The following is an 18647-nucleotide window of genomic DNA, read 5'->3' as shown; positions in this document are numbered from 1 at the left end:
GGCTAATCCCCAACCTAACCTCTAACCTGATTATAGACGTTTTTAGCATCAGCAGTAAAGAAAAAGTGTAGTTTTAAGCCATTTGCATAAAACAAGTGTTAATCTACTTGAACTTATTAATAAAAACTGACTTTTCACCTGAATTTCAATGATTATTAATATTAAATGTTGTGAAATTTGATTAAAACCCATTAATACAAGGCTAACCTTTATGTTATTAAGCCTCACAAATTATATTTATTACCTCAGGGTCTTGCCTGTGTTCTCAATGGTAGCTACACTCCTGATCAGTGTGTTTAAGTGAAAGATTGTAGCAGTTAGACAACTGAACCAAAGAGGATATACAGTAGATGGTCAGGTCTTTATACTCTATTTCCCTAATAAGGCCAGGGAGGGGTTACTACAGGTCAGCTTACACCACTGACACAGATTCCTCACAAAGAGGAAACTCCCGCTGCTCTCCCAGAGTACAGCAAACACTGCAGACAGAAGACGCTTAACTATTATCTGTCTTTGTTTCTGCTACACAGAATGCGATAAGCTCCCTTTTCTATGTGATTATGCCACTGTGAAATATTGAGAAAGTAACTCCCCGTGAGCTTGTCTTCTCACTGCATGCAGCCTAAATGCTTTTCAGTGTTGTATAACTGGAGCATAAAGACAGACTTTAAATGAATTCATCTGGCCACTGCTAAATGAGTTCCACTCCAGTTACCACAGCTTCTTTGTGTTACGGCCTATTCAAAGGTGGCCAGAAACTGAACAGCGTGTGTGTTGAGATGAGAAGAATGGCCACTTGTAGTCAGTGTTCAGTAGGCTGGACACAGCACAGAGCTGAAAAGGGGAGGCTTTAGCATCTTAAAATGTAGGAACTAAAACAGTGTTAAATAATATTTATATTAGAGATATAAAAACCCACAGCTGGACAAAGGTTTGCTGGCAAACTCTAACACTAGAGTGACTATTGCATCCAAACTGTCTACATCCTGCGTGGTGTCCTGTCTTATCATCACACCAGTGGCAGCATTTAGTCACGGTTGGTCCGCACAGCATCGAATGATGCTTCTACGTAATGACACCACAACTTTAACCGGATTATCTTGAGGCGAGTGACATCACCACCCCCACCCTCCCCCTAGCTTCTCGCCATCTCTGACCATCTGGGGGTTACTAAAGGGCATTCACACAGCAAGTTCAATGGTCAGACTGGCTGCTGGTGCTGCATGGTCGGCTCCAGCCTGCACCGTCACCCTGCAGCTGTCACCTGTAACAGACTCTGACGGGGACTGTTCCCACGATTGAAGCAGACATATATGAGCAGAAATGTGGAATTGCATTCAAAGGAAAAATGCCGTAAATAAAAGTGAGTAGTCTGTCCTGTTTCTGATGAACCTTTGAGACATTGAGAAAGTTTAGCCCAGAAGTTTATTTTCCCTTTTGTTGAGGCCTTCACAAAAGATCTTACAAAATATTTATCTCATGTTCAAACAAGTGCAAATCACAGCAAAATGTCAAAACACTTTTTTTACTTAAAAAATAATAATAATAATAAGGAAAACAACATTTCCTGATAGCTGGAATGATTTTCTATTTCAAGTAGATGTTGTAAAATTAAGCTTTCTCATACGTGCGGACAGCCTGGACTCCTTCAAAGGTTAACGTCTGGAGGCAGAAGAAAAAAGAAAATCTGTTTTAGACAGACTGGCAGTTAACATTAGCATCTGATTATTCAGCAAGTATTTCAGTCTGTTGCGGTCATATGTTATGAGTTGCTGCATATATGCAAAGACAAGGTGAGGCTGGTTTACAAATAAACCAGCCTCCCTGCAGAACAAGATGCTTTCAAAGGCCTCTTAAAAACTGATGTAATCCCAGCAGAACAGGCGGTCTTACCATCACCATCTTCCCATCCTTGATTTCTCTGACAAACTTGGTCTCTTTGCCATCCCACACATGCACATGCACAAATTTATCTCCATCCATGGAGAAGGTCGACTACGAGCAGAAAAAAAAGAACTTTTTTTTATTTTTTATTTAGGACCAGCAGAAGGAAATCATCAATGATCACACCCTCAAGTTTTACTCATCTTACTTTGACATGTCGGTCATCAGGCGTGGTCTCATCAAACTCCTCTCCCAGCTTGGCAGAGAGCTCAGTGTTCCTGAAGGTGCTCTGAGTTTTCACCACCACCTTGTCTCCATCCTGGCTGATCACTACAGTTGGTTTGGTGACATTACCCACTTGTCTCGTGGCAAAGCCAACGCCTGTCAAAAAAAAAGTTTAAAAGTTTAAATAAAGTAAAAGTTTAAAATAAAAGTTTAAATATTTAATAAATGTAAAAAAAATTTTTAAAAAAATCACGGTAACTGTACAACAGGCGTTTTTTTGCTCACCGAGTGCCTTCATGTAGTCATCAAAGTTCTGGCTGTCGACCAGTTTCCATGTAGCGCAGAAAGCCTCAACCATTTTTGCAGATGTTGTTGGTCCACTTCTGTGTCACACTGTCAGAGTGTCTCTAATTTCCGTGGATTAAATCCTGGAGCCGCAGAAACGGGCCCGCCCCTCTTATGAATACGATAACGGAGAGTGGTTACGTAAGCAGTGGCGCGAAATCCTGATTGGATCTTCCCGAACACTTGAAGACTGTGATTGGTCAAAATGGAACGCGCTCTTAATGTCTCGGTGTTAAAGGTGGGACGCTCAAAAAATCTTGGAAGGGCGGCAGGGTTGCCACAGCGGGTAGTTGAGCTAATATAGCGGATTTTTACATAAACTACAAAGAGATTTGAACCAGGGACTCTCAGATGTTGAAATATATATAAATATAATAATTTCCCATTTCAGCTGCTCCCTTTTGTCATAGCAGATCATCTACCTCCATCCCTATCCTCCTTTATCATACCAACCCTCTTTATAGTCTGCATCCTCTGTCCAGAATATGCACTATTTATGTAAATATGTCGTAAAATGTGAGAACATGTAGAAAAATGTTATTACATAAAGACAAACTGTAGATATTGCATGGACAGAAATAAAGAACCAGACCGGCATCAGCGGTTTTGTAGTAAACTGTGAATGAGTACTTTGGTTGTTGTTCATATCTGTCTTTTTGTGCCTAGCGGCTGAGGCTGCAGGTATTTAAATACCTCAACTTTTTAGATTTTGGTTTATAACTAAATTTAGTTTAAAAACAATTAGACATAATCTCCCACAGCCTGTGGTGATGATGACCCTGCAATAGCTACTTGTTGTAAAAGTCACAGGATCCTCAAAGCACTAGGGTTTATCCTTTGTTATCCCACTGGATAAATCCATAGGAACTATTCTGCAGGACACATACCTACAGTGTAAAGCATGGACTTAGCATCCAAATCGGAAAAAAGAAGCTAATGTCAATGTACCTTAAACCTGCCCTTCTATCTGAAGGCCACCAGATGGTGATAGATTTGCTTGTAAAAAGACTTTCGGTCCTATAGAAGTTTTTGGGAAACCAGCTTTCTGACTTAAGTGTGCCCCAGGGCAGCTGTGGCTACAATGTAGCTTGCGATCGCCAGTGTGTGAATGTGTGTGTGAACGGGTGGATGACTGAATGTAGTGTGAAGCGCTTTGGGGTCCTTAGGGACTAGAAAAGCGCTATACAAATGCAGGCCATTTACCATTTACTTAACGTCTGTAAACACTTTCCCGCTAATTTTATCAAGTCTGTCACTCATTTTGGGACATAATGGATAAAAACCAAAGTGTATTTAATAAATATTATTTATACCATGTTTCAAAAAATGGAGAATTATCTGGTTAATCCTAATTAATTAGTATGAAATCCTAATTATACTCAGTGGCCCTTTAATGTTTGCGCCAGATGTAAGATTTACTAAATATTTTTAGAAAAGGAATCCATAAGAATCAGTTTTAAACTAACAGATTACTGATGTAATAGTAGTTATTTGTCATTAACATGACATGACTGGTAATTATGATTGTATACCTTTATTGTTCATAAAATACTTTCTGCAAATACAGTCCGACATGAGTACAAACAGTTGTCCACTGTTACAATACAGTAGATCGGTCCTTATCAATGACACCAAAGATGTAATCATTAACACTAGTAAACGATACCACATTATACAAAAAGAAGTCCATCTATTGCTGAGTATATTGTAGAACAGTTTTATGTATCTGCTTCAAATAATTTATTTTAAAAAAAAGAACAAAAACATTTCTACTTGAAAAATCTTGGCACCGGTCAAGGCCAGATAAATGAACGAAGCAGCTTAGAAAATCTTTTGTATGAAAATTAAATCCCCATCATATTTCATTCAACAATGTAATTATTTGTCGCTTCTTTCGAATAACTTATCTAAAGAGTCATTTTTTAAATTCCCTGAAGTTCACAAATAGTGCATGCAACTAAAACAATTAATGTTCCACAAACACGCTTCATGGGTCTTTACTTCTACACACTCAAGAAGAACAGTTCAGCAGTATGTGTTTCTGCTCTATACAGCTAATCTGAATGTGAAATAAAAAGGTAAAAGGAAGATCATCCTACTTTAATCTTCACCTACAAAAGTCTGGATAATGTTTCAATTATTATTTATTTTCCCATTATACTTAATTAGATGCATCATGTCACACTCAGTGTTAAGGGCACAGAGTCAAAAATTTTACCAATGCATTATTGCCTAAATACTTAATGGTACTTTACAGTAATGGAGGAAATAAAAGGAAATAAAACTATGAAAACCAGAAAAAGAAATGACAGGGCAGAAGAGGTAGAGAGAGAGAGGCAGCGTGAGGTAGGGAGGACAGAGCAGCATTAAGGCTTCTCCACATTAAGGCCTGTCTCTCCTCTCCCTTATCAACCTAAAATCAATACAGCGGCTGATCCAGAGAAACATTTTTGCTCGTGCTGCACAGTGACAGGTTAGTTATAAAAAGTAGTCACTTTCTATACAACAGGTTCCCTATTAAAAGAACATTAGGACATATTAAAGGCAATTGCCTACTGCACTGGCTGGTCACTCAGAACAATTTATTGAAGAATACCAGAATATTGATCACTGGCATGTGGCTTGGGTATAAATTTTGACCTGTACTGGCTCATAATTAACAGGAGTTCCAGTAAGCACATGTGTCAGTTCATAACTGCCAGTCCTGAGTGGACAAAACACTCAACAATTTGCCTTTGAGAAACTAAGAGTGTCAGAATATAAAATATGATCCGCACACCAAAAAACAAACAAACCAGAAAGCAGACTGATTTATCATATTTTGAAAGTCTGTAGAGGGAGGAATCGAGACAAATATGGATAATCCATTCAAAACAGAAATGTTGCATAGGAACGATGCAAATCAAAGTCAGTTATAACAAAACAGCAAATCAAAGTGCCAAAAATAAATTCCTTCTCTTTGTCCGTCAGAAAGTTGAGAAGTAGGAAGCGGTTTAGGGTTTGATTTAAGAGACTTGTGGAGAAAGTCAGTATGCAAACAGTACTCGAAAAACAAATGGCACAAGACTGATGTCAGATGTCCGAATTGCAATGTGGCATCTCACAGTGTGTGCATGTAGTGTCACAGTTCATTGTGATCTATACAAATGGAAGAAGGACGCTATCTGAATTCCCCAACACTGATTGAGAGTGCCACCTCTGGTTTCCTGGATTTGGTCTGTCCAGCTTTCTTGAGTGATTCACCAGCGCCTGCAGCCTGCCCTCTGAAAGTAAGCAAGAGTCACAAATAACATAAAACATAACAAACACCAATGGACACAGTCTTTATGGATTGCATCATTGCTGTAAAATGACTGAGTGAAAACACTAATATTAATTTCTCATTAAATAAGAAGCATTTTCCCTGCTGTTACATGTATCCAAGGGCTCTCACCCTTTCCTGCGTTCCTCAGCCTCCTCTCTGAGCCTCTGCTGGCCCTGCTCGTCTTCCAGAGTGATAAAGTTCCTGTTGTTGTCAATCAAAAGATTCTGAAAAAAGTATGGAAAACAGACTGAGTGTCTCTGAAACCACAGCAGAACAGAGTTTATTAAACAGGCATTTACCTTGACGCCAATTGTGTCACCATCTTTGAGGTGGAACGGTGTTCCCAGGAGTGATTCTGTTTTTTTCTTCTTCTTCTTTTTGGAGACCTGTTGGGTCTAAGAGTTAAAGACAAACTACTTAGTGAAGGCCAAATCTAATTTCATGCACAAAATAGTGCATGCAAGAGAGTGCAAGTATATACAGTATCACCCCCAACCAGGTTCCTACTCAAGAACCTTCCCTCATCTAATCGTACCCAGTTGGAGATTTCCTCCCAGATGTGTTTGTCTGGCTGGTGTTTGGCCAACAGCAGAGAGTCTGGAGAGAGGCCATAGCGTGTAGCCAGACAAGTGCGTAAAGAGCGAGGCGAGGAATCGTGGGTCGCATTCCAAACCAGTTCCTCTGAAGGGTAGTAAGACCTCTCTCCTGGTATTCCCATTTTAACATAGAGCAGCACGTCTTTTGGCCTTGTGAATAGGAAACAGTTAAAGAAGGAAAGGGATTTAAAAATGTTACTAAAAATCAAAAATGTGCGCAATAGACACACTTCATAATGAAGTATTTAGATATTACATTGGGTTAGGTTTTATAAGAAAAGAGCTGTAACACAATACTTACCCAAGATCTTCCTCTTTCAGTAGTGTCTGCACACAAAGGTCTGCACCACTGGTCAGCTTCATCTTCCTGAAGAAGGAGAAACCAAAAGGATAATAAGAAGGAATCACTCAGTGACCTTCATCTGTCAATAACAAAAAACAATCCTCTGACCATTAATGTACGAATGAGAGCACAGCATTCAGACCTGAGTGTGGCTTGCGGTCCTCTGAGGATTCGGGCTAGCTTCCGTCCCTCCAGCTGCCAAACACGCATGAATCCAGTGGTGGGCACACACACTTCCTGAAGGGCAGGCAGCGTCAAAACCTAAAAGCAAAGTGAGCATGTATTTCATCTGAAAATAGCTAACTAACGGCTACAAGAGACAGTCAGCACATACACAACCAAAACAGTTCACCTGAGTTTTGAGGTCATCCAGAGTGGCCTCATCTGATATCTCTATCTGCCCCACACGTCTGAGCTCTGCAGCGTTTCCATTACATAAAGGAGGTAACTGATTGTGTGTTGTTCCTGCAGGCATCTGCCCATCAGCAGGCCCGTTCTCTGTGTGATTAAAATCTCTTTCCATGTTTTTTGGATGCCAGTACAGCCATATAGATATCTTTAGGAAACCCTGATGGAAAAAACAAGACATAAAAATGCTAAAGCACTACATAAAGCTATAACACATCATTAATCCACAATTACATTCAAAACACTGAAGTACCTTCGAAGGCAAATTTCCTTCTGTGACAACTAATGTCTCTCCATTGCTGATTTTCAGCTCTGACAGAGAAGCATCCTGAGAATCAAAGGCCATAAAGATTTATTAGTCATGTGCACTGGAACATATGTGGGTAACTTCTACTGAGTAGATGATATCAGAGTAATAATGAAACTATTTTACTGTCACTTAAACTAATTGCAACATTTAAACAGTGAATTAATTAAGAAATTGTCTTCTTCTTGGTGCTCTACCTATCTCTAGCATCTTTCTCTGTCACACCAACCCCCTGCATTTGGATTGTTGACCTCAAGTATTTAAAATATGTGCATATTCACTGTTAAACATGTCTCCCTTTCATTCACACGCATGTATTCTCTATCTTGCTTCTACTAACTTCCATTCCTCTTCTATCAAGTGCATGCCTCCACCTGACCAGTTCCCTACCCTCACTACAGATCACAATGTTATCTGCAAACATCACAGACCATGGAGACTTCCTGTCCACCATGATCACAAATAAGAATTAGAAGAAAAGGAAGAAAAAAAGAAGAGAAAAAGAGAAAAAAACAAACAAAAAAACAAACAAATAAGAATTAGTCAATTAACCCTCAAAAACAAACAAATAAAAAAAAAAAAAACTCGGGGGAAACTAGGAAAATGAAAATGAAATGCCACTTGTTGATCACAGACCTACATTCTTTAATTCGGTACTTGGAAACTATGTAAACAAAAACAAAAGGTAAGCAGTATTGTATTGTATTGACTTATTACAATAGTTCTCCACTTATTTACCTCATCCATAAGTGGCTCTCCGACCTCCTCACACCAATCAAGCCTCCTCAAGTGCCAACATGTGCCTAAAAACACATTTATAAATAATGAGATCATCTTTGTGAGAAGGAATGCCAAATTCACAAATGCTGAGGCTAAAGCAAATACAAACATACATTAGGAAAACCAGTAAAGTAAAAAAGTGTTTTACCATCAAGTCCAACTGCGTCCAGCATTGTTTTTAGACACTGCAAAGAAAATATTACACATTTTTATTCAGTGCAGAAAATTTTATGACCATGATGTGCAGTTTTATTTCCTTACCTCTTTAACAGTGCTAGTCTTCTCCACAATTATGTCCATCTCCATGCCAGCAGAGGGAGCTGCACCCACAGTAAAGTGCAAGAAAAGCTGCAAAGCAAAGTGTAAATTTCTAAACTTCAAACAAGCTTTTTAAATGTGCCATGATTTGTTTTTGTCGTTTTAAATTGCAGGTCTTGATTAAAGGTTCTGCAACTTTGTTCAGTGCAGCTGCAAGTAAAAGAGACGTCATTGAAGACTTCAAATAAAAGACACACCTGCGATGCCTTGGGGCTAGTACCCGGACAGAGAGTCAGTGTGGTCATGAGTCGCACCCCTGCATCCCGAACGCTCGACTCTTCACACACTGTCAGGCAAACGAGAATAGGACGACACAAGTGCGATTCATAAACGTGTTTTAAGATTTCAAAGGCACATGAAGAGAAGAAAATTAAAAGCAGGGGGGAGTACCGCTTCAACTTTTTAATAAGGGAAAACTGTAAAGGAAAGCAAATCTAAATATTTTGGCAAAATGAGGGGGATTTCCAACTCTAAGTGATCTGCACTATTAAAATTACCCTGAGGTAACAAATGACACAGTACCTGGAGGAAGGAGTTTCCCTGTGCAGTCAGACTGCCTCAAACAGTACTCTGCACCTGGTCAGTGAAGCAGGAAAAATGGCCAGCTTAGGAGCGTACATTTAAAAACCTTACACAAAAATACACTCTGTAGCTGCCTGAATAGAAACTTGGAGGAAAAAAAACATGTGTTACATTTTGTGTACTAAAAAAAAACAAACAAACAAAAAAACCAGCAGCTCTAACTCAGCTATATGTAATATATCCAACATTAATGCTAATAATTACACCTGTGCTTTTCCTCCTTTGAAAAAAATCCCAAAACTGCTATGTTGGTTACATAGCTGGTAAATTAAAGATATAAAAAGGTTAAAAAAAAAAACAAAAAAACACAACAACAACAACCACAACAACAACAACATAAAAACCTGTGTTAAGTTTCTAACTGTGTAACAAAAAGACTCGATTTGACTTCAAAGTGCCACTACATAGGATAATAACAGCATCAGGTGCAATGACTCCAGACATGCTCGCAAAAGTATGGGCCCAGTTTGAATATTGTATGGACATTTGCCATGAGTCTGGAGGGGGACATATTGAGCACTTGTAAACATAAGTTTTGTATCTAAAACTATATTCAGGCATGTATTTTACAGGTTCCTGCAAACTTCTAACTCCATTACTTTTAACAAAAATATGGCTATTTGAAATTTGAGCATTCTTTTTGATAAACCCTGTATTTTTAATATGAAGTATTGATGTGCTTGTGTAGTGCTGCAGTTTTCCATAAGTATGCATCTTGCCTGGGGTTTGATCCCCTAACTGCAGCTCCTCTATGGCCCTCAGTTTCACCTCAGACAGCAGCTGTGGGAAAGAAAAATCAAGTAATTTTAGATATCTCTTAAATAAAAAGATATAAAGGAAGTAGAGAGAGCCACAAACAAACTGCTGACCATATTTCCTGTGGCTGGAACCTTGATTTTCTTAAAATTCTCCTCTTCCTTGTTCCCTTCACCTCCTTTCGCAATAGGCCGGAACTCCACCTGGAGCCAGCGGCAGTCAGACGGTGTAGTCACAGTGACAACATCTCCATTTCGAGTGAAGATGCTAAAGACAGTTGGGAAGAAGGTTTTAAAACAAACACATAAAGAAAACCTCCATAATGCTTAGCACATGATAGGAAACTTACCTGCTGTCAAATGACTGTGGCTCCAGCACCAACAGTGCATCTCCATCTTTCAGTGACAGCTCCTTCAGTGTCCGCTGCATGTCGTCAGGGGGGAAAACTCTCCATCCACTTGACCCTCCACCTTCTCCTGCCTCCTCTTCCCTTTTTTTGCCTCCCTTATGTTCTTGGCACAGCAGGCTTTCCTTAGGTTCCCCGAGTGAGTCCCTCACCTCCCCAAGAGTCACACCACCAGCAAACCCTCTTGCCTCCCTCTTGAGCCCTGGACCACCATTTTCAAAACCTTTTCTGTTCTCCTCACTCTCCACATCTTCCTCCACCTCTTTATCCACATCATCACCTAAAAAGGGACGCACCACAGTCAGCAGGACAGGCTCCCACTCAGCCCCAGTCAAGACAGATGCACCACACACCTGAAAAGATCATAAAAACATTTTAGATGCCAGTTATCGACCAACAAAGCAGGTGATGAATCATGCCTCTCCTCACCTCTCTGCCATTCCACACAAACAACTCTGTGTTTGTGCAGATGCCTGCACTGTACAGGGAAACACTGTCATCTGTACAGAAAGAAAACAGTGTAGTTACAAAATAAATAAATCACTACCTTCTATCTATTTAAGCCTTTATTTAAGGTTCTAACCTGTGAGAGTATTGTAGAGGTGTAAACCTGCTGGAAGACTCTTGGCCACAGTCAGAGCCATATCTCCCTCCCAGAATTCCTGCATCTAAACAAACAATTTATTGTTATTGTCACCTTCAGGACTTCAACATAGAACAGCTGTTGATTTCAGAGGTACAATACCTGATAGATAGCTAATCGCAGGTCTCCCACAGTCTTTCTACGGTCAAAACTCAGAGCAGTGCTGCCGCTTGGTTTGTTCCTGACTGGTTGCAGAGCTCCATTTTCTAGCCTATAAGAGGGAGCCAGGTGCAGACGCAGCTCCAGTGTGTTATTAGTGGCTTCAAACTCTTCACTGCAACAAAAGCAAAGAAACTCCTATGAATAGCTTGCATAAGTAGCTCAGATTTCTCATTTTTTCTATTTGTTGTTTGGTTTAAATTTAAGATACAGCTGGACTGTCATGATTGTGAGTCAGATACTAAACAGCTTCAGGTGAACTGATGAGAGCATCATGTATAAATTTATTCATTTCTATACCGCATCAGCTGCAGTCTGATATTCTCCTCCTGAGCCATCTGGATGAGGTGAGAAGGAACTTTATATTGGGGATTGTTTAGAGCTGGAAAAGAAAGTATAAAACAATTAGCTAGTCTTTTTATTATGACTTTTATTACTACTTGTATCTAGTCATTTAGATTAAATCAACAATTAACTGATCCTTATATTAACAAGAACCCTCTGAACTCTAACTTCACCTCTCCCCTATTTCCTTCCCCTGTCGAACTAAGCGGATATAATCTTTCCATTACAAATGCAAAACATGGTATTCATTACCTTCACTGGGCCTGTGCAGCTGTGTTTTTCTGTAAAACAGCATGTAGGCGCTCTCTTTGCCCTGGAACTGCTTCTCTATGTCCGACTCCCTGATGGAGGTCACAGTTGAGTCATTGAGGTCAAACCAGTGGCTACCCTGCTGACAGACAGGAGGATGCTCCGTGAGAAAACAGGCATCAAAGTAATCACAAGATGTCTACCAGGAATCTGAAGAAAAACAAACTTGAGGCTTCAAAAGACTTGAGACTGGACTGTAATTTAAACCCTGCATTCCTGATACAAAGCTTGTTGCTTTAGTACCTCTGGTTCCGGTTCTGGCTTCTGGTTTAGTGCAAGCTGTGGCTCAGAAGCTCCCGAGACTGGAGCTGGTGAAGGATCAGAGTTTGAGGTAAGCTCTGCGGGGCTGGGGAGCTCAGTCGCTGGGCTTGGTGGGTTTGCCTTAAGCGCCACTCGAGTGCCATTGGACACCATCATGAAAACATCATTGTGCGACTGCAGGAACTAAATTATAAAAGACCAAGCATTGCAACAGGATTCAGGATTTGCATGCACACAAAATGACAAAAGCTTAGTTACATAGTCAAAACCTGAAACTAATGATACCTTGCAAATGGGTCCATACTGTTTTCTGAACTTTTTGTTCCATGATGAACCAATCTTATCCAAGAGTTTCTGGCCCAACTGGTCCAGCAGGACACTCTTTGATGACTCCTAGTGGACAGCAAAGACACAGCATTTTATTCATTATTCATCAGCATCTCAATGCTGGTCAAAACTCAAAAAATGAAAATGAGAATTACGATTTTTCATGCAGTACCTGGGCAATAATAGTGGTGACGATGGACAAAGGGTCATCTTCTTGAAGTTTTGGCTCCAACACTTCCTTAAACTCCACTTTAGCTTTCTTTTGAGTTTTAGGTTTGCAGTCTTCCTCCTGACAATGAGAAACTTTTATTAATTTGCTGATAATAGTACACAAAGAAAATCAATGTGTATCATATTCTAAAATATTATTCCAAGTACGGGCGGTTAGTATACTGTCAGTGGAAAAAGAAAGTACACCCTGATCTCCAGATCTTAAAATTAGGCAACCTGAGATGAATAATAACATGTGACATGTTATCGGTGTCATTATTAAGAGGGTAAGTAGCAGCAAGGTCCTCATAATCAAATGCACCTGATTAAATGATTACAGAAATGTAACCACCTCTATAAAAGCAGAAGTTTTGACAATTGGTGCCTAAACAATTTCCAGACAGACAATCTGAAGCCCATAATTCTACAGTGAGAAAGATTATTCTCGAGTGGAAAACATTCAAAACAGCTGCCTTCCCAGGAATGGACACCCCAGCAAACTTACCTCAGGGTCAGACCCTGCAAAGCTCAGAGAGAGAAACTGCAGAAAACCCAAGAGTTACATCTCAGACTCTAAAGACCTCAGTTAGTGTGTTAAATGCTTAAGCTCATCCCAGTAGAATTTTAAAAAAAGACTGAGCAAGTACAGCTTGTTTTGGAAGGGTTGCCAAGAAAAAGACGCTTGTTTCTAAAAAGAACAACACAGGTTAGGTTTGCAAAAATGCATTTGAACAAAAGAAAGAAATCAAAGTGTTGCAATGACCCTATCAAAATACAGACCTCAACCTGACTGAAATGTTGTGATAGGATTTCAAGAGAGCTGTGCCATAATGACTGCCAACATGAGTGGGCCAAAATTCCTCCACAATGATGTGAGAGACTGATAAAGTCAATTGCTTCTAAATGTTGTTCTACAAGCCACTGAATCATGGGGTGTACTTAGTATGCATTTTGGCTTACTTGCTGTTAAATAAATAATGACACATTAATAATATATCATGTGTTGCTGTTCATCTAAGGTTGTTACCGCAGACTTGTTAAGGACCAGATCATTTTGATCATGTTCTGATATGTAAAAACCTTTGAATTAACAGAGGGTGTACTTTCTTTTGGCTCATCTCTTTTTCTCACCGGTGGCTCCCATCGACCAAGTTTATCCACATCCTTGATGTAAACATGGTAGTGGCCACCATAGCAGCCACCCTTATGGATGATGACAGAGAAGAGCTCATAGGAGTAATCAGAGTCATCTCCATCAGCCTGTGGGAGGGGGGAAATATAACAGTAAAAGCCATTTTAATGCAGCAAAGTGTGTTTCATAAGCTAAATTTTAAATTTCCCAAGTACCTGTTCACAAAAGGGTCGTAGGTTGATGGTGAGGGGGAAGCTGTAACGTCCTGTTTCCTTGTATCGCTCACATTTAGCAAAGTCAAAGCTGAATCTCAGTAAAGACATAGTCATGAATGGAGGGAGTTTCCTTAGTTTAGCAGACTGGATAATAAGAATGGTGAGAAAGAACAAATTACATATTGTTAATGTAAATAAAGTGGAAGAAATCATTGCAATGTCGAGCATGGTAAAAAAGTACAAATGTTTACTGCATTGTATTCTTCACTGCTGTATTTACGCTGTCTGAAAATTGGCACTGACCTTGGCAGCGGTGACCAGTCTGTCACACTGTGCACAGCGGTATAGGTTATTGCCCTCAAACAGCTCTTCTGCCACAAACATGTTCCACAAAGCGTCTTCCAGACTAAGCAGACCACAAACACACACTGTCAGGTCCAGGAAGTCCTCCTGAAGAAGACAAACAAATTAGGTTCATTGATTATTGATCTCTTTGCATTTAAGACGCATTTTATTGCATCGTGTTCTGTAATGTCATGAGTTTGGGTTTGCACACACCTGTCTCTGGCTGACATTTCCACACTCCTTGCAGACGATACTGTTGACAATGGTTCCATGGTAGAGACGGTGAATAAATGTACTGCCACTGGTGCCCACAAGAGAGTGCTCCAATGCACTGAACAAAATCCTGTTCAGCTCCTGCACATCATGCTGATTTGTTCCCTTAAAAAAAAAAAAAAAAACAACAACGTGACAACAGAAAAAGAATCAATTTAGGAACAAACAAAAAAAAAATGTGCCACAGAACCAATACTACCCATAAATAAATAAATAAGATTCAATCCAGCCTTAGTAAAAACTCTTATCAGATTCAGTGTTTACACTTCTGCCCCCTGCCTTATATATTTATTACATTTACTTGTATTATTGTTGATGCTAATTAATTTTTTTCAATATAATGTGGCACAAGTAACCCTGGGTTTTTGTGAGATGATGCTGAGAAATGAAAAGAAAAACAATGGGATGCTTGCTCATTAAGTTTTAAGGCAATCTGTTTCATGTCGTTTTCAACACAACATAAATACTGTTGCTTGTCTCTGCAGCGTCCTCAGCTGTAATGCTACTCTGCTGCATGTGCTGCAGACAGTGACCAGTGCTGTAAACACTAATATCATAAGTTTCTGTGTAAAAACTATGGATGACATCATTTCTAAATTATTTCTGCACTATGGTTTGTAAATTGAAAAAATACCAAAACATCAGTGACAATAAAAGAATAATAATGTTAATTTATATGTCTGTTGGACCCTACAGGTACATTTAAATCTTTAAATCTTTATGACTTCAAAATATACAGTATATTTTAAACTGCACTAAAACTGTAGTAAGTAAAGACGATAGCAAGTCACTCTTTATTTTAAATCAGTAAATAACACACAGCAACTTTTTTGTTCCAACATTTTACCCGAATACGTGAATGATCTCTCCAGCACGTCATATTTCAAAGGTTTTAGAGCACTGCTTCAAGTTTAAACATATCACAGAATGTACAGTTTTCACTTGAACATGTGGTTTGCATGCCCTGTGGCAAGTTCTGTTTCTTTCTGTTCTTTCTTATTGTATTAATTTTGCTTGTAGGCAGCTGAACAGGTTCCAGACAAAATGTAATTCCAGGCGTGGGCTGATAAAAGTTAGTGTGTCTAAAATCTAGTTTCTGTTAACTGTCACACGTACACAGAATTAGATTGTTAGGTCCACAAAAGTGGAAAAACAAGAGGCAAAGTTGAATCTGAGGACAGCGAAGCTACAGCACAAACTGAGTAGTATTTTTATGGAGGCAAATGGTGGTGTTTATATTGTCCAATTATGAAATATTGATATAAGATTATCCTTACATTTGCAATTGATTCTGGAGTTTAACTTCAGTAAGTATTTCAGACTGATGTCAGACAGCTAGCTGCCCAGCAACTACAGACAGGGTTAGGGTTAAGTAAAATCTGCATTCAATTAAGATCCACAGCTTCCCTTCCAGTAAATATATACCACTTTATTAGGTACATGTTTTTAGTACCAGGTTGGACCTACTTTTGCCTTAAGAACTGCCTTAATTCTTCACGCCACTGATTCAATGAGTTGCTGGAAATATTCCTCCGACATTCTGGACCACATTGAGATGATGGCGACACATAGTTCCTGCAGATATGCTGGCTGTGCATCCATGATAAAAATCTCCTATTCCACCACATCCCAAAGGTGATCTATTTGATCTATAGATCTGGTGACTGTGGGGGTCATTTGAGTACAGTGCACTCACTACCATGTTCAAAAAAACAGTTTGAAATGATTTTAGCTTATTGACATGGCACGTAATCCTGCCAGAAGCAGCCATTAGACGATGGGTACACTGCTGTCATAAAGATATGGACATGATTATTAACAATACTCAGATAGGCTGTGGTGTTTAAACAACGCTCAGTTGGTACTAAGGAACCAAAAAGGATCAAAAGTGTGTCAAGTATCCCCCACACCACCAGAAGCCTGAACCATTGATACACGACACTAAAGGACAGTTATTACTTTTAACAGTACTTCGAGCTAACCCAAAGTGTGACATAAACAATTAGGTAGTAAATAAACAACGCTATAACAGATGTTTTTAGCTGATTAGAAGATCCTTTTGAGATCACATAACTACTTTTATTGTTTGCATGGGTGATGCCCGGAAACTTTCGTTATATTCTCAAACAGGCCTTTGGTTCCTTGTTAAGTTTCCCTGTTCCGTGTACTCGTGGTGGTTCCAGGTAGGATTTATGTAAACAAAGAGGTAACTATGTGCCATGAGCTACGTAAATTTGGATTGTGTAATTATGGACAGACACTACCTGACTAAACTAATAACCTACAAATAGTTATCATGTCTTTACTGACCGTACCAAGTAATAAGTATGAAAAACAGCCCACTTCCTGTAACTGTAGAGACACTGAAGAAGAATTTTGGATCAAAGAAAAAAAACTGTGCCAAAGCATTCTTTTGTCAGTTTATATGTTTTGATGACTCATTGTCCTGGTGCATCAACCAACATCTCCTGAGATCATGCACCGCCCTATCCTGACAGTCTCCTGTAAAAGGTATTGATCTACCATTGTTTCCTCAACTTACTGCAAGGCATCCGGGCCTTGAAGTAGCACAGCAGCCCCAAACAATGAGTCCCAGAAATGTGTTGGAAAAACACGTCTTGCCTCGACTGTGAGGAATCATTCAGTGTGTTCAATAAAGACATGAAAAGTACAAGCTTTGGTCTGTTATAGGTTTACTCTCTTACAACTGTGGTTGCCTGTTCTCTAGTAATTGACATTACTGGTGGGTAAATCCATCACTTAAATTAGACATGTAAATCAAGCCTTGCTTTCTCCTCCTCCATGAAGCAAATAAAGTGCACATACCTCACTGCTGTTCCAGCCAAAGCTGTCAGTAAGGCCGGCAGTGGAAGCACTCTGCTGGTCCACTAGCAACAGATGGGCAAAGAGCCTCTGAAGCTCCAATGGGATCACTCTGACCTGAGGAGAAGGAAAGCAAACCTCATTAACTTTTAAAAAAAAAAGACCCATGGAGACTGCACCTACATTAACCATGCATACACATACTTTTGCCTCTGGTTTGTCTTTGTCTTCCAGGGATCCTAATTCGTCTGGTACCAAACTGAACAGCTCCTCTGCAAACACACACCACAAAACAAATATGTTAAACAAACTATGTTAAATTGTCCCCTTATTATTATGAGCTGTACTGGAGGGAGGATCACTTGTCCTCACCTCTGAACTCGGGGGTGAAGAGCAGGGTCTGGAGCAGAGAGTTGAGATAGCAGGTCCCTCCCTGGTTTTTGATGCCGCACAGATTGCTTCTTCCTCGAGGTGGAGGTGGCTCATCTCCCATCTTTGAAACTCTTCCCTTGGAGGAAGTCGAAGAGAAGCCTTCCTCTTCCTCCTCCTCAAATAGATTCCCAAACATGCTGCGTTAGGGGGTTTGTTTGGTTATTACTCCGTTGTGTCTCGCTTATGCTGGGGTTCAGCCTTGCAGTAAATCGTGTGTTAGCACTCCGACGTGCCCTCTTGCTATCTCATCTTGGTTTTGCCGAGTTCTCTGTTGACAATGGCCGGACTGACTCTGAAGTAAGAAGACTTTACGGGACTAAACATTGCGGCTAGTACCGGATGAAATTTGCAGTCGTTTGGGTAGCTCAGCACGCTAGCAAAGCACCGACACCAACGAGCAGCTGACAGCTCAGCGAAAATTGAAAAGAAAAAAAAAAATCACACTGTCGGGAACTGTGTCACAGCGACTGGGAAAACAACGTCGCCTTAATGAAACTCTAACAGTTTTTATTATTTAACTTTTACTCAGTATCCCTACCAAAACAAGCCATTTCTTCTTCTGTTTGTCGTAAAGCAGAAAACAAACGAAACGTAAATAAAAATACCGTCGTTGAACAGTGAGCAGCCATGTTTCTTCCTGACCGAGAATGCAATGATGCATTATGGTTCTTGTAGTACCAAGCTTGGCTAATGCGCACACAACAGTGAAAGTAACTGAAGCTCTTTTCCATAATTAACCAGTTTAATTTCTGCGATTTTATGTAATTTTATGATACAGGTATGGATAAAGCCCACGTTTCATACCTACGTTTTGATTACAGCAAAATAATTTTGTGTAAAAACTACAATTCCGGCAAGTCTATGCTTTGAGGTTAAGAATGTATTATGTGATTTGTAGTCTTTTATAGACCAACATCTT

At 39.7% G+C, this 18647-nt stretch overlaps 2 protein-coding genes across 3 annotated transcripts; both read right to left on the bottom strand.

The window, feature by feature from the left end:
• Positions 1–1406: 1406 nt before the first annotated feature.
• On the bottom strand, positions 1407–2530 carry LOC120740217 (fatty acid-binding protein, brain-like). The gene is made up of 4 exons (XM_040042406.1): positions 2395–2530; positions 2093–2265; positions 1894–1995; positions 1407–1662 (listed from the first exon to the last, which is right to left on the bottom strand). Exons 1-4 carry the CDS (start codon positions 2465–2467, stop codon positions 1612–1614), a joined length of 399 nt encoding a protein of 132 aa, XP_039898340.1. The 5' UTR covers positions 2468–2530; the 3' UTR covers positions 1407–1611.
• Positions 2531–3972: 1442 nt separating this feature from the next.
• usp40 (ubiquitin specific peptidase 40) lies at positions 3973–18375 on the bottom strand. 2 transcript variants are annotated; one of them, XM_040042395.1, is made up of 31 exons: positions 17669–18375; positions 17501–17568; positions 17300–17413; positions 14414–14578; positions 14159–14305; positions 13856–13999; positions 13640–13768; positions 12471–12587; positions 12257–12364; positions 11954–12154; positions 11654–11792; positions 11357–11438; positions 11000–11171; positions 10838–10922; positions 10684–10754; positions 10198–10607; positions 9962–10115; positions 9812–9872; positions 9033–9086; positions 8708–8796; positions 8454–8540; positions 8341–8377; positions 8151–8215; positions 7359–7433; positions 7050–7265; positions 6840–6958; positions 6656–6721; positions 6294–6504; positions 6058–6153; positions 5888–5982; positions 3973–5717 (listed from the first exon to the last, which is right to left on the bottom strand). In XM_040042395.1, the coding sequence occupies exons 1-31, from the start codon at positions 17862–17864 to the stop codon at positions 5615–5617; spliced, it is 3876 nt and encodes a 1291-aa protein (XP_039898329.1). In that variant the 5' UTR covers positions 17865–18375; the 3' UTR covers positions 3973–5614. The 2 variants fall into 2 exon arrangements, with proteins under 2 accessions (XP_039898329.1, XP_039898330.1); XM_040042396.1 differs by having other exon boundaries at positions 11654–11789.
• Between the last annotated feature and the right edge of the window lie 272 nt (positions 18376–18647).

This window comes from Simochromis diagramma, unplaced genomic scaffold (genome assembly GCF_900408965.1).
Source record: "Simochromis diagramma unplaced genomic scaffold, fSimDia1.1 OVJJ01000304.1, whole genome shotgun sequence".
Classification (NCBI taxonomy): Eukaryota; Metazoa; Chordata; class Actinopteri; order Cichliformes; family Cichlidae; genus Simochromis; species Simochromis diagramma.
The sequence above is the reverse complement of the archived record's forward strand: the minus strand, read 5'-3'. Positions and strand labels throughout refer to the sequence as shown.